The sequence below is a fragment of the Notothenia rossii genome (genome assembly GCF_949606895.1).
Source record: "Notothenia rossii genome assembly, contig: SUPER_3_unloc_1, whole genome shotgun sequence".
NCBI classification, from domain to species: domain Eukaryota; kingdom Metazoa; phylum Chordata; class Actinopteri; order Perciformes; family Nototheniidae; genus Notothenia; species Notothenia rossii.
Window position 1 is genome coordinate 38,473 of NW_027640359.1, and position 14,275 is coordinate 52,747.

Below are 14,275 nucleotides of genomic sequence, written 5' to 3' on the forward strand. Positions count from 1 at the left end.
CTATGCTGCGTTCATGGAGCTACGTGGAAGTGGGGAAGGACAATACTTGATTGTGGATACGTAATTTCACATTCTAGCACAGTTTATTGCTCTTATACCTTGATTGTTGCCAATTACTATGCTCAACAGCTTGCTTAAAGGAACCTTGACGCTGGTATCAGTTTACCACCAATCACGGGAGTATTGTGTATAGAAAGTATTGAGTTATATTTTTCGCGCTACCTACCATCCATGAAGGCAACATGACAGAGGGAGGCCTGCCACTCAGGATGCCAAACTACTCTTTGCTAAGCCCCGCCCCCCCACGCAACATCAGGGCCAAAAGTCTGAAAGCGAAAAAAAAGGTCTGAAAGTGAAAAACGATCTGAAGGTGAAAAGCAATGTGAAACTTGAAAAAACAAGATTTGAAACTGAAAAAATTATTGTTTGGAATCTGAAAACGAAAAATCTGCAACTGAAAAAAATAAGGATTCAAATATCAAAATATGTATAAAAGTGAAATCTGAAAATAAATATTTTATTAAAAAAAAATTGATGAACTGAATCAAAATAATATTCAACCTGAAAAATGATTTCAAATACTTATTTTTTATTTTGAATACATCATAGTAGTTTTCAAAGTTCAGGATAAAAACTTGAACTTTCAAATAAATTGCATTTTTTTGAATGATCAAAAGTTATGACCCTGAAATAGCTCCATAGTTAAGTCTTGTTCATTGTTTTTCACTTTTATTAAATGTTTGATATTTCCGGCAAAGACCCTTTCATACCGGCAATGCGCGATAGAAAAAACTGAAAGTGCGACAGTTTAAAATATGCGAACATATTCTGTAGATCACAGGAGTGGGGAGAGCTGTGGAATGTGACCACCATCCCCCTTGGGAGACTTACTCCACACATTCCGATGGCCAATTAGTTTTAAACAAAGAGTTTGCAGCATTCAGCATATGCAACATGGGGGGTTGGGGCTTCTCAAAAGAGAAAACGCAGATATAATTAACTCTCTCGACTCGCTGGTATCTCGAGCTGAGCGCTCATTGGTGGTTTGTACCCCGTGCTGCTGATGAAATTCTCCATTGGCTCGGCAAAAGTTTGTTGTTGTTTTGTGTCGCCACTTCCATTCACATTTTTCATCAATGTTCCACAATGTTTATCATGAAATTAATATCCATATATTTTATACTATACTTGCACTTCTTACCGTTTTCATACTTTATATATCTTAGCATATTCATACACACTGTTAATACTGCTCACAGGCTGCTGTGTATATCTTAGTGTATTCATACCCTCACTGTTTATTCATCATTCAATTAATTCTATATTTTATTCTGTAGATCGTGTACATTACTTTTCAATTTACTGCTTGTTGCATCGTTAGAAGCTAAACTGCATTTCGTTGTCTCAGTACCTGTAATCTGTGCAATAACAATAAAGCAGGCATCTTTATTGTAGCCTCAACAATCAAGTTCTAAGTATTGCAATATGAAATAAAAACAAACCACTCTTTTGGCAGTGTTGTGGTGCCGAGAGATGGGAGTCGAAGGCGGGGTATCAAAGGTACAAGCTAGACTTGTATTTAGGATCTGAAACCCATTGTAAACAACTTCATGCCCGGGAAGCGAAGACCGGCGGAACAGGAAGTCCAGTTCACTAAAATGTCCGTGCAGAACAATACCCCAACCCATAGATCCGTGGGTGAATAATGTCAATCACCACAGTGTACACATTAACAACAACTGCACTATTTTGGCAGTGTAACAATTAAACAAGAACTACACTCTTTTGGCAGTAACAATTAGATAAATAATAAACTGTCAGACTGACACTGAAGACAATCAAACTATTTTCAGCAATCAATCTGTTTAGTTGACTCTGGGTGACATGTGGCGATTTAAAAAAATCGTTTTTTGGCTGTTTAGATGATGTTGCTCCATCTGGGTCACTGCCGGTGGTTGAGACGGTGGGGTCTTTGGCGACTAGTTTTATAGCGCCATGTACATTAGTTAGGTGCTTCAGAAGATTGCCATTGTTGTTATTCGATGTGGACAATGCTTTCTGTCCTGCACAGTTTACATTTGACCGTAATATGTTGTGCGTCCTTTATCCCCACAAATTGAAAATAGTGGTTATATCTCCAAGTTCTAAATGCACTGTTGCTCTCGCTGATACTTGCATCTGCCATAGTGTGTGTGCTGGTGGTGGTGGGCGTTGCCGTGTATGTGTGTGTGTGAGCAAGTGTTTGTGTGTCTGTGTATTTTCCCCATAAGGCAAGACCCGCCCAACTCTGTCTCTGATTGGCTTACCCTGAATTGCTACCCCGCGTTAACCAATCATCACTCCTCTCTGGTCACTTTCACTTTTCCATGGTACTGTGAGAGGACATCGCTGTATTCGTCTGTAAATTACATCCGCAGGGAGATTCGGTTCAGTTGGATCACATAATGTAACGCAGTGTAACCCATTTAAATCACAGTAACTATAACGGCGTTACTGAATGGGAATAGGTAACTAGTAACGTTATTAGTTACCGCAAAAGGTAGTTGCGTTACAGTAATGCGTTCGTTTGTAACGCTTTAGTCCCAACACTGATACAAACACCTGAGAGGCACTTGAGAGCTGCCGTTTAATTCAGACTGTTTAAAAAAAAACAACGGTCTGACTTTAACAACTCAATGTGTGATTGTTATAGCAGTAATATTAGACACTAATAATAATACAGTAAACTATTAACACTGTACATATTATTGTTTGCCCGTGGGATTAGGATTATCGGTAGTGAGAGCCGTGCTGCATTTTCCTCCGGTCGGATGTGATATAAAAACAAAGCGATTATTTTTGTTGTTGTAAACTCACGTGGATTAAACTACATGTATTAGTGCATTCATTTCAATTCGCGAACATATACATTAAATGATCGTGAGGATGATGATTGAAAATTGTTTGTTTGAGCCGGGCTGCATTTCCTGATGAAAAAACATAGCGATGGTTTTGTACTTACGCCAACTTGAATTAAACAACATTATTTTGTTAAATAAAAACATGGTGATGTTTTGTTAATGATTACAGGTCTCTTATTTAGCACAGAATATTATCCTATCCGTGACATATGGATCTTAACAAATATCCGCTATATCAGATACCTGTAGATCTATCAGCTGTTCATTTCACATGAGTTCCAATGTGGCAGTTCTCATTCATAACACTCCGTTCGATGTCTCACTATGGGATGCGCCTCAACGCATATGCACCAGAAGCATCAATCTCATTACGCCAATCCTGATTGGCTGGTGATCTTGACGCCAACGTCAGGGAATCCACCAACCCTATAAGTAGCTTGCGCCACGACGCAGGCGTCATTCAAACACCTCTTCTCGCTTCGGAGCACATCTCGAGAAAGATCAGTAGCTAGCTAGCTTAACGGTCCACAGACTGATATACGAAGCTAACCTTCGGTCGACGGGCGCTCGCCAGCTACTTTTGCTTCGCACGGGAATTTACTTTATTAACACTCCAGTTAATATCAGAATCTACCCTGCCGTTTTTTTCCAACGGATAACGGTAAGGTTTTTGGATTTTTTCCCGCAAACGGTAACACGCCTGTTGCTCGTTTGTCCTTTCTACGCCGCACCAAGGCTAGCTAAGATGGACTCTTCCCTCCCTCACACCAGAGGAGACGGAGTGTCGGAGGCTCGGCTCTGCGGCTGCGGGCTAAAGATATCGAGTACTGACTCACACCAGGTCTGCTCGTCTTGCCTCGGGCTGCAACATGCCCAGGAGGCTATCGACACCCCCGGCGCGTGCGGGCATTGTTCCCGTTTTACCGCCAAAAGCCGCCGCCGGCGGCTAGCGCGCCAAGCTAGCATGCCGGTCCGAGACCTCCCCATGCCTGTAAACTCGCCGGCCGGCGAGCAGGGCATGGTGGCGACCGCCACGGGTGCCGGGTCCCGCGCTGTGTCAAGCTGGGACTCGGTGGCGGCGACAGCCGCGGGAAGGGGGCCCCGTGCTGTGTCAAGCTGGGGCTCCCAACTGGACCTCACCATGGCCTCACCCGCGGAGGATGTCCTGGAGCTGGACTATGAGGAGGAGGAAGAAGAATACGCCCCGGAGTTTCTTCTTTCCGACTCAGACGAAGGCGAAGATGACATCTTCGTCTCGTCTGCCCAGGCTGCCAAGCCTGGGGCCATGTCTGCCTCCCCGGGCGAGGACGAGCCACCGCTCCCCCGCCTCAGCATGGACCTGCAGGCCGTGTGTCAACGCGCTGCATCTAAGCTGGACATCCCCTGGCCTGAAGCGGCCAGAGAGCCCTCCAGGTCTAGATACGAGGGAAAGAACTTGCCCCAAGCCGCAAGGCTGACCAGGCAACTTCTCCCCGTATTTCCGGAGCTGCTGGACGAGGTGTCGGTCTCCTGGAGAGACCGCCCCTTCAGCAGCAAGGCCCCAATCCAGGGAGCCTCCTCTCTGGACTGTGAGGGCATGGAGAAGCTCGGGTTACTCCGCATGCCTCCTATGGAGCCGCTTGTGGCAGCCCACCTCCAACCGCGGGTGTCGGCGGCCCCGAGCAGGAACCCCACACTGCCGACAAAGGCGGACCGGTTCCAGTCCGCAATGACTGAACGGGCCTACAAAGCGGCTGCTTTGTCCGCCAGGGCGCTAAATGTCTCCTCCATGCTAACCGCGTACCAAGCGGAGCTGTGCGCGGACATGACGGTGAAGCCTGAACCGGCCGTGTGGGAGGAGATCATGGCGATCACGGATATTTGCCTCCGCGTGCAGCGCTGTGCAGTACAGGCCACAGGAAAATCGCTAGGGATGATGGTGGTGCAGGAGAGAGCCAGATGGCTGAACCTGACAAACCTCCCCGACCGGGAAAAGGAGGACGTGTTGGACATGCCAATCGTCCCTGAGGGCATATTCGGCTCAGCTCTTGCCTCCATGCAACAGCGGTGTGAGGCCAAGAAGAAGGAGGATGAAGCTCTCCAGCTTTGCCTCCCTCGGAAAGCCCAGCCGCCGCCCCCAACGGTCCTGCGACGGACCTTCCCCCAGGCTACCCCGCACTCGGCCCTGTTCAAGGTCCCGAGATGGCAGAAGCCACAGCCCGCCCCCGGTCTCCCACCGAGACGCGAGGCGCGGACGAATTGGCCAAGAAAGTCCCCGGTCCCGGCAGCAGCCACACAGGCACCGCCGACCCAGACTTTCAGTCACCAGGCGAGGAAGAAGAAGAGGGCAGCCTGACAGCCTTCCCTCCCCCCCTCGGGGAAAGGGCTGGAGGTTTCCTGTTCTCTTTCAGCCCTGGATCGTGTTCCACACGTATCCAGCACCCATGTGTTTCCGGGGGACAACCACGCTCCCGCCTTCCCGCCGCCTCGGGTGATGACTGCACGTCATCCTCCAGTTCGCGCCATGAGGGAAGCAGACTTCACAGCACTGGCAACAGTTCCTGCCAGTCGTTCAAGTCACACAAACACACACAAGGGTCTAAAAATAAAATGTTTGCCACTGTTGCTTCCAGGCTTAAAGCCAAGGGCACAGTCGAAAATATTAAAAAGACAAATAATAATGTCAATAAACAGTCAGGCGACTGCCCCGCTTCTGAGAGTGGCTATGAACGCCTCTCTCGGAATGCGGACGGTGGCCGGGCCTGTGAACGCACCATCACCGCGCGCATGCGCAGTGTCAACCGAGGTTGTCACCCTAGAGCGCCACCGTGTTCAGACACTAGAGGGCGCCATAACACAACCAATGCGGTCACAGGGTGCAGACAACAGAGATATGGTGACATCCCCGCTCGCTCTGAGGAGCGAAAGGTGGAAAATGCTCACATGCTCTGCTTGGGTTTTCAAAACGATATCACGGGGCTACAGACTCCAATTCGCTGTCACCCCCCCTCGCTTCTCGGGCATTGTGCAATCACATGCCCGGGGAGCGTCGGCTCACATTCTAGAGCAGGAGATTCTCTCGCTACTAGAAAAGAAAGCCATATCCATCGTACCCTCCAAACGGAGTCAGAGCGGCTTCTATTCCAAATATTTCCTCGTTCCCAAACGGGGAGGGAATGGAATTCGCCCCATCCTAGATTTAAGGGCTCTGAACGGGTATCTCAGAAAATACAAATTCCGGATGCTCACTCACACATCCCTACTGCGTCTCGTGCGTCAGGACGATTGGTTCACATCAATCGACCTGAAAGACGCGTATTTTCACATCCCAGTATATTATCCACACAGGAAATATCTGAGGTTCGCTTTTCAGGGTGTCTGTTACGAGTACAGAGTGCTTCCCTTCGGTCTGTCTCTCAGCCCACGGGTGTTTGTGCGATGTACGGAGGCAGCGATAGCCCCGTTAAGACAACAGGGGATTCGCCTGGCAACCTATTTAGACGACTGGCTCCTTCTGGCACAGTCGGAGCAGGAGGCTATTATGCAGACGAATATCCTCATGAAACACCTGCTTGACCTGGGTTTTGTAATAAACACAGAAAAGAGCATGTTGTCCCCAGCCCAGTCGGTGCTCTTCCTGGGCTTACGCCTGAGCTCGGTGCCCTTCACAGCCCGCCTGTCAGCGGAGAGAGTGAGAGCCTTCAGGGCTTGCCTCGCTCGTTTCCAGCCACGCAAATATGTTCTCTTCAGATCGTGTCTGCGGTTACTGGGGCTCATGGCGTCAGCCATCCTAGTAGTACGTCTGGGCCGCTTACACATGAGGGAATTTCAGCGCTGGGTAGCTGCCCTCAGACTAAACCCCACGCGTCATGGCGCGCGGAGAGTGATGGTCACTATGCACTGCGTAACGGCGCTACGCCACTGGCTGCACCCGACTTTCCTGGTGCGAGGCGTGCCTATGGGTGCTTTCTTATCGCGGAAGGTGGTCACCACGGACGCATGTCTGACGGGCTGGGGGGGCATATACGAAGGTCGACCTGTGAGGGGTCTCTGGAGCAGAGACCTCCAACGGTCACACATAAATTATCTGGAGCTCTTAGCGGTGTTTCTCACCCTAAGACGCTTTCTGCCTTCTCTCAGGGGACATCATGTCCTCGTGAGGACAGACAACACGACCACGATATCGTATATAAACCGCCAAGGGGGTTTGCGTTCTCTACAGTTACACAGGCTGGCACGCAAACTGATCTTATGGAGCTGCGGACGTCTCCTCTCTCTGAGAGCGACACACGTACCGGGAGTGATGAACCTCGGGGCAGATCTGCTGTCCAGAGGTGCACCACTGTACGCAGACTGGACTCTACATCCAACGATTGTGAGTCAGCTGTGGGTGCGTTACGGCCGGGCCGCGGTAGATCTGTTCGCATCAAAAGAAAATGCTCAATGTCAGCTGTTCTTTTCAATGCGCGATCTAAATGCACCGTTAGGCGTGGACGCGCTCGCGCACGTTTGGCCCCCGGTCCTTCTATACGCGTTCCCACCCCTGGCTCTAATTCCTCCAACTCTGGCCAGAGTGAGAGAACAACGCCACACACTGATCCTGATAGCTCCACACTGGCCTGCAATGTACTGGCTGGCGGAGATATATCAGCTGCTGTGCGGACAGCCGTGGCAGCTCCCGCTACACAGGGACATACTATCTCAGGCGGGGGGAATGATTTTTCACCCACACCCAGAGCACCTGGCGCTATGGGCCTGGCCCGTGAGTGGTATAACCTGAGTACAGTGGGGCTCCCTCAGAAAGTGATAAACACTATTCAGAGTGCAAGGGCTTCCTCCACCAGGTCTCTCTATGACTGTAAGTGGAGGGTGTTTGAGGAGTGGTGTCTTCAAAAGAAACACATCTCTTTTCAATGCCCTGTCGGTGTGATTCTATCATTTCTACAGGATCTGATTGATAAACACAGAGCTTTCTCCACGATCAAAGTGTACCTGGCTGCTATTGCCGCATGCCATGTGGGCTTTGGGGGAAAGACGGCTAGTCAACATCCCTTGGTCTGCCGTTTTATGAAAGGGGCTCGCCGGCTCCTCCCCGTTTCCAGGTCATTGGTGCCCCTGTGGGACTTGACGGTGGTTTTAGATGGGCTCGCTCGAGCTCCATTTGAACCCCTGGAAGACGCTGACATGAAGCACTTGTCACTGAAGACAGTGTTGTTACTGGCTCTGGCATCTGCCAAACGAGTCAGTGATATTCACGCGCTCTCTGTGCATCCTTCGTGTACTCAGTTTGCCCCGGGGCAAACGAGAGTATTGCTGAAGCCCAACCCGGCCTTTGTGCCTAAGGTGGTTGGCTCATGCACTCCCATTGACCTTGAGGCATTTCCTTCACCGCTAGGTTCCTCTGGGGAACAGCGGCCGAATTTGCTTTGCCCGGTTCGTGCTTTGCGCACTTATATGGACAGGTCGAAAGAGTTTCGGTGCAATGACCAACTCTTTGTATCTTGGGCTAACCCTCATAAGGGCAAGCCCGTTACCAGGCAACGGCTCTCCCACTGGATTGTGGAGACGATTGCTCTGGCTTATACGAGTCAGGGTTTGCAGGCACCAACGGGCCTGCGCGCTCATTCTACTCGTGGATTGGCTACATCCTGGGCTTTGTTCAAGGGTGTTTCCATTCAAGACATTTGTGCAGCAGCGAGCTGGTCCTCGCCGCTCACTTTTGTCCGCTTTTACAGGCTAGATGTTTCTGCTCCAAGTGTGGCCCGCGCAGTGCTGGGCCCCGTATTGGGACAGGGTTCTACCTGTTAAGTTCTGTTTTTGTGTTGGTGATTTTCGAGATAAGCATGTCTGGCAATGCGGGAGTCTCAATATCCCATAGTGAGACATCGAACGGAGTGTTATGAATGAGAACTATAGGTTACTTACGTAACCCCAGTTCTCAGAGTAACATGAAGTGAGATGTCTCACCTGACGGCCCTTCTTGCTGAGGCGAAGCGAGAAGAGGTGCTTATTTTGAATGACGCCTGCGTCGTGGCGCAAGCTACTTATAGGGTTGGTGGATTCCCTGACGTTGGCGTCAAGATCACCAGCCAATCAGGATTGGCGTAATGAGATTGATGCTTCTGGTGCATATGCGTTGAGGCGCATCCCATAGTGAGACATCTCACTTCATGTTACTCTGAGAACTGGGGTTACGTAAGTAACCTATAGCTTTTCACGGCTCCCCCGCGGGGGCAAGTCGTGCTTAGGTGGTATAGAGTGACAGCCAATAAAATCGCAGCATTACTGATGGTGCTGAACTACTGTCTTAGCCAGCTGATATTTCTTCTGTTATCAGGTTCGACACCCGGTTGGGGCAAAGTCTGTGAATCCTAATGTCCTGTTATTATGTTTATATGTATTTATTACCTTCAAAAGAAAAACTCCGAAGGTATTATTTACATTTAAGATATGGACCATGTAGTATAAATAATTTACTTATGAATGAGACATGTAGATATTAATCAAAAAACATCTTTATTGTAAACAACAGAAACAAAGCAGATTATGTCATACAAAACATATAATATATAAGTAACAAAATAAGGTAGAAGTAAATAAAGTAAATAATATTTTGTTTAATAAAGCAGTAGTAAATAGAGAATGAAATAATGTAAAGGTATTATTTATATTTAAGATATGGACCATGTAGTATAAATAATTTACGTATGAATGAAACACGTAGATATTAATCAAGAAAACATCTTTACTGTAAACAACAGAAACAAAGCAGATTATGTCGTACAAAACATATAATATATAAGTAACAAAATGAGGTAGAAGTAAATAAAGTAAATAATATTTTGTTAAATAAAGTAAATATAAGTAAATAAAGCAGCAGTAAATAGAGAATGAAAAAATGTAAGTCCAGCTTGATGAGCATGTTTGCATTAAAGTTGGACCTTGATGCACATGTATTCAGCACGTCACCGGAAGTAGCCTGAGCAGCAATGGCATCAGATGTCATCCAAGCATCCGGCGCCCTGCTGGTGTTCGTACTCATGCAGGAGGCAGTCTGTCAGGTAGTGTGCAGACACAGAGATCCCGTTCCAGCCATCAGAGTCCCCATACTTTCCAAAGGGAGCTGGCTTGGTTTCCTGCCGAAGGAACTGGGTAATTGTCTTCTGGTCGTACTTTCCTTCCTCACCATCCATGATGTTCTTACAGCTGAGGAGGTACGCCAGGTCAGCACGTTCATATTTCAGGTGCATCAACTCTGTGATCTGCTTTGCCATATCAGTGGGTGACTTGCCGCTGCGCCGGAGCTCGTCCAGTACCGACTTACAGATGGCTTTCTTGTAAGTCAGTACTGCTGGCAGCAGGTTGGTGAACCTCTTAGGGAGCTTTTCCAGCCAGGATGGGTTGTCGGCATACCACCTCTTCCGGCAGACTTTGCAGCAGAGCCTTGAAGAGAGCAAGTAGTACTGTCCGGTGGTGCCGACAATCACACGAGGCCTACCAACACCAGCAGAGGCAATTTGAGGCTGAGCACAGCCGTCAATACACGGCAGAGTGTAATTGTTCCTCAGCCTTCCCATCAAATTGTCATTTTCTGGCTTCCAGATGAAAAAGGGATGGAGCTGAAAGTACTTGGCGCAGGGAAAATCATAGACGCTGTCAATCAGCTCTGGCTGGGGAGGGCCACGCCACAATGACACCATCTTTAGAGGGTTGCGTACAGGAACGGGGCCTGGCCAGAGCCCCATGGATTGCAGCTCCATCTTCATCCAGATCCTCTGCTGCGGCGAACAGTTCCAATGACTGACATCCTGGTTGTAGGCAGGAAGCTGAGGAGGAGGAGGAGGAGGAGGAGGAGGAGGAGGAAGAGGAAGACAGCTGGGGACCGTTGATGGCATGGGTAATGGCTGACCTAGGCAGACAATAAATAAAAATACATGGCAAATAATTACGATTGTGTGTGATTTTTTGAAAAATGATTTTTAGCAAGTACACATCCAAATGAGAAACATTCAAACACTTGAAGGTGCCTCAAACAAGTGATGTATTATTATTGCTAGTATCACTCACTTTGTGTTGGTGCAGCTGGTGGATGCAGTGTCGGTTGACAGGCCTCTGCAGAAATCTCAGGAGCCACTATAGAAAATATTAAAACATGTCATTATTATCAACAGTAAAATAAAGAAATAATGTTGTATGACACTTAGCATCTTCACTGTAGTCAGCAAACTGTACAAGGTACAAAGAGTCAAACATACACACACCTGGAACAGTGATGTTGGTCTCTGTTGGCGTTGGGGCGGATGGTTCCGGCTTCAGAAACATCAGCTCCTTTGGAAGGGGCACAAGTCTCTTTACAGGCAGAGCAGGGGCTGCATGGAGGGATGGCCAACAGATTCATCAACATGACATATGCACAGTGAATGTGATTCAGGGTTTGAATGTATAAACAGTAATATAATGCATTACCTTCTACTAGTGAATCCTTCAGTTGACTTTGTGTGGAGAGGGTAGCAGAAGATACTAAAATAGAAAAGTGTGTCAGTTTATTCATATTATGGCAATATAGAAATAAGTCATTATGTTAGTAAGACCAAACATCACCCATCGTTACTCCACCTGCTGATCTCATAAAGTGAAACACACTGTTTCTCATATTAATGGTTAGAGAATACATTTCATTCATACACATGCATTCTTTTTGTTTGGATTAATATTCAGCATTCAGTCATTACAACTCAGTCTGAGCAGGTGAATTAACTTGGCACACTGCAAACACATGCGTTCAAGTGTTAGTGACCACAGCAGTTTAAATGTGTACTTTTCATTCAATCCAAATAAGAACAAAACCAGTAACTTACCCTCAACATGAGTGGTTTCAATTCATAGTCACTAGGAAAACATGTAGAAGAGCAAAGACAAACAGACCAGAACATGGTCCGACCAGAACATGGCCAAACTGTGACGGAAAGTCATTTTGGGAAAATAATTCATGGTCCCAGAGTTCATCAGGAATTTTGAGAAAAATCAACCCCTTTTTCTTCTTGGAGCTTGTTGTGGGCTTGATGATGATGATGATGGTGCAGACACCGCTGCAAAAAACAAATAGAAAGAGTGATGCATAAACATATATTGAGCTGTACAAAAAAAACAAGTAATAGCCAACAGGCTGAACTATACATGATTTTAAATCTTCAGGCAAAACAAGCAGAGACAACATGTTCACTCACAGCTCTGCACATGTTTGGAAGGAGAGATACTCAGCATCGCTTGCTCCAGCTCTTCGTCTTGATCCATCCCTATATGCAAACAGACAAGACTTAGAAAATCCTTCAAAACATCTTTACTGTAATTAATGTGGATACAATCACGACTGACATAATGGAAGTGTATTCCCTATTTTTTAATAAACAATACTTAACCAACAGCATATTTCTGACCAAGCTAACAACAAACCAGACTCACCCGTGGCCTCGGCAGGAGCAAGTGAGGGGGGGTGCAGCTTCTTCTGCAGGTACTGCTGCAGCCTATGCATCCTTGTACCTGCAGCACATTTCTTCTTCACTATGAAGGCGGCATAGCCATCATCCCTGCTGTCCCAAATGTCTCTCCAGGTGTTTTTGGCGCGATTGCCAAAGCCGACCAGCTGCTCATCCTCTGACACTGCTGCTGCAACAACTGTTTTCTTCGCCTCATAGTCCCGAAGTGACTGGATCTCCCCAAAGCTGAGGGCATAGCTCAGAAAAGACAGAAGGCTGTCCTTGCTGTGCCCCTCTGCCATGAACAATCCTGCAGCCTCCTCCTTCTGCTGGTTAGTGATCAGGTACATGGTATACCCAATGTCATTTTCAAGGAGCCAGCGGAAGGACTTGCCCTTATATTTCCCAAACTGCAGGATGTACTCTCCAGCCACCTCCGTTCTATCAGAAGCATCCCCTCCTCTCATACTGACCACGGTGAGCGCATTTTGCTTGACCACTGCCTCCTTCACGGGTGCATGCTGGTCCTGTAGAGACGGGTTGTCTTTGAGAAGTCTGGCTTCATCTGTGGGATCCTGCCGCAGATATCCCAGCGGACCCTTGCGGAATGTGACAGTCATCCTCCCAGGGAAAAACAAGCAGTGTTTTTGCATTTGATCTGTCAAGAAGAAAATATATATATCAGTGAGTTAATGATGTTCACAGGTGGGGTCTAATAGAGAGCAGACATTATGGGGTTAACATCTCAGCCCTAGCTTTAACTGTCTGCACATTCACATTGTGCTATGATATATGTAGTGCTATTTTACTTTGGATCAGATATGGTTGATCTTTGTTCCTGTATGTGTGGAGCTGTGTGTTTGTTGAAACAAACTATTTACACTTCAATTACCCCCCATGGGTCAAACCCTTTCAACTATCAAAGGGGACTCAGCCAAGGCTGAATTCACACCTCAACTGCCTTTGTTCCAGGATCTCAGCTGCCTCCCCCCAGTCATGTGACCCAGGTAACACTTCAGTGTGAAGTGTCCTATCTAAAAAGAAAAATATGTAGGCTTTCCAGTCTGTCCCTGAGTAGTTATGTCGACGAAAATCTTAGGTCACAGGCTTCTCCAACAGTGCAACACAATAATACAGAAAAACAAACAAATATAGTGCAAGTAAATATTAAAAAGTAAATACAAAAAGAAAAGTAGTTTAAAAAAAATGAAGTAGTGAAATAAGAGTTTATATGCAAGCTATTGGAATGATACAGCCAATGGCGTCTGGCCAACAGCACAGCTGAATATTGTAGAACCGATGAATGAAAAGTAAACTGCTGTTAACTTGTCCCTACGCTGTGTTTTGTAACAGGGATGGGTTAGTATATCTAACCCCGGTTTATTGGAAAATAATAAGGGAGTTAATGGTAAACTTACATGGTAGTTAGCGTTAATTTATATATACATTAATGTAAACGCACACAAACACGGAGGACTTCGCTCCAAGTAACTTGCGGTAATTTCGCCTCACCAAGTCAACAAAAACACAATAAACTCACACAGAAATCCTACCACATGAACTTTAAGCAGCTTAAGTTGAATTAACTTTACATTAACATGTAATTCATCCTAAAGTGCCTTGTGTGCATGCAGCCGTTAGACACGATACACGTAGGAAACACGGACCACTTTATAGCTTTCATTGAAACTAAAACACGTCAGACAAAGCCCAGATAACATAACATTACATGTCGCTTCTCTGTTAATTCATGTTACTATACACAAGTTATTGAGCCGTTTCCGCTCTACATCCTGAACTCCTCCCTTCGATGCAATGCACTTCCGTTTTGGCGGACTGGGTTTGTTTTGCTAGCTAGCTCCGTTGTGCCGACAAAGCACTGATATCACAGAGACAAAGAGGATATAACAATTACAACAT

The 14,275-nt window shown here is 46.9% G+C and overlaps 2 protein-coding genes across 2 annotated transcripts; both read right to left on the reverse strand.

Moving 5' to 3' along the window:
* Positions 1-9,763: 9,763 nt before the first annotated feature.
* Positions 9,764-11,731, reverse strand: LOC307034621 (uncharacterized protein). Its single transcript, XM_079696269.1, has 4 exons — positions 11,346-11,731; positions 11,141-11,248; positions 10,947-11,012; positions 9,764-10,788 (listed from the first exon to the last, which is right to left on the reverse strand). The coding sequence occupies exons 1-4, from the start codon at positions 11,428-11,430 to the stop codon at positions 9,875-9,877; spliced, it is 1,173 nt and encodes a 390-aa protein (XP_079552395.1). The 5' UTR covers positions 11,431-11,731; the 3' UTR covers positions 9,764-9,874.
* LOC307034614 (uncharacterized protein) lies at positions 11,346-12,975 on the reverse strand (the record flags this gene model as incomplete). Its single annotated transcript, XM_079696263.1, has 4 exons — positions 11,346-11,399; positions 11,738-11,968; positions 12,107-12,175; positions 12,342-12,975. The coding sequence occupies 3 exons, from the start codon at positions 12,973-12,975 to the stop codon at positions 11,904-11,906; spliced, it is 768 nt and encodes a 255-aa protein (XP_079552389.1). The 3' UTR covers positions 11,346-11,399; positions 11,738-11,903.
* Between the last annotated feature and the right edge of the window lie 1,300 nt (positions 12,976-14,275).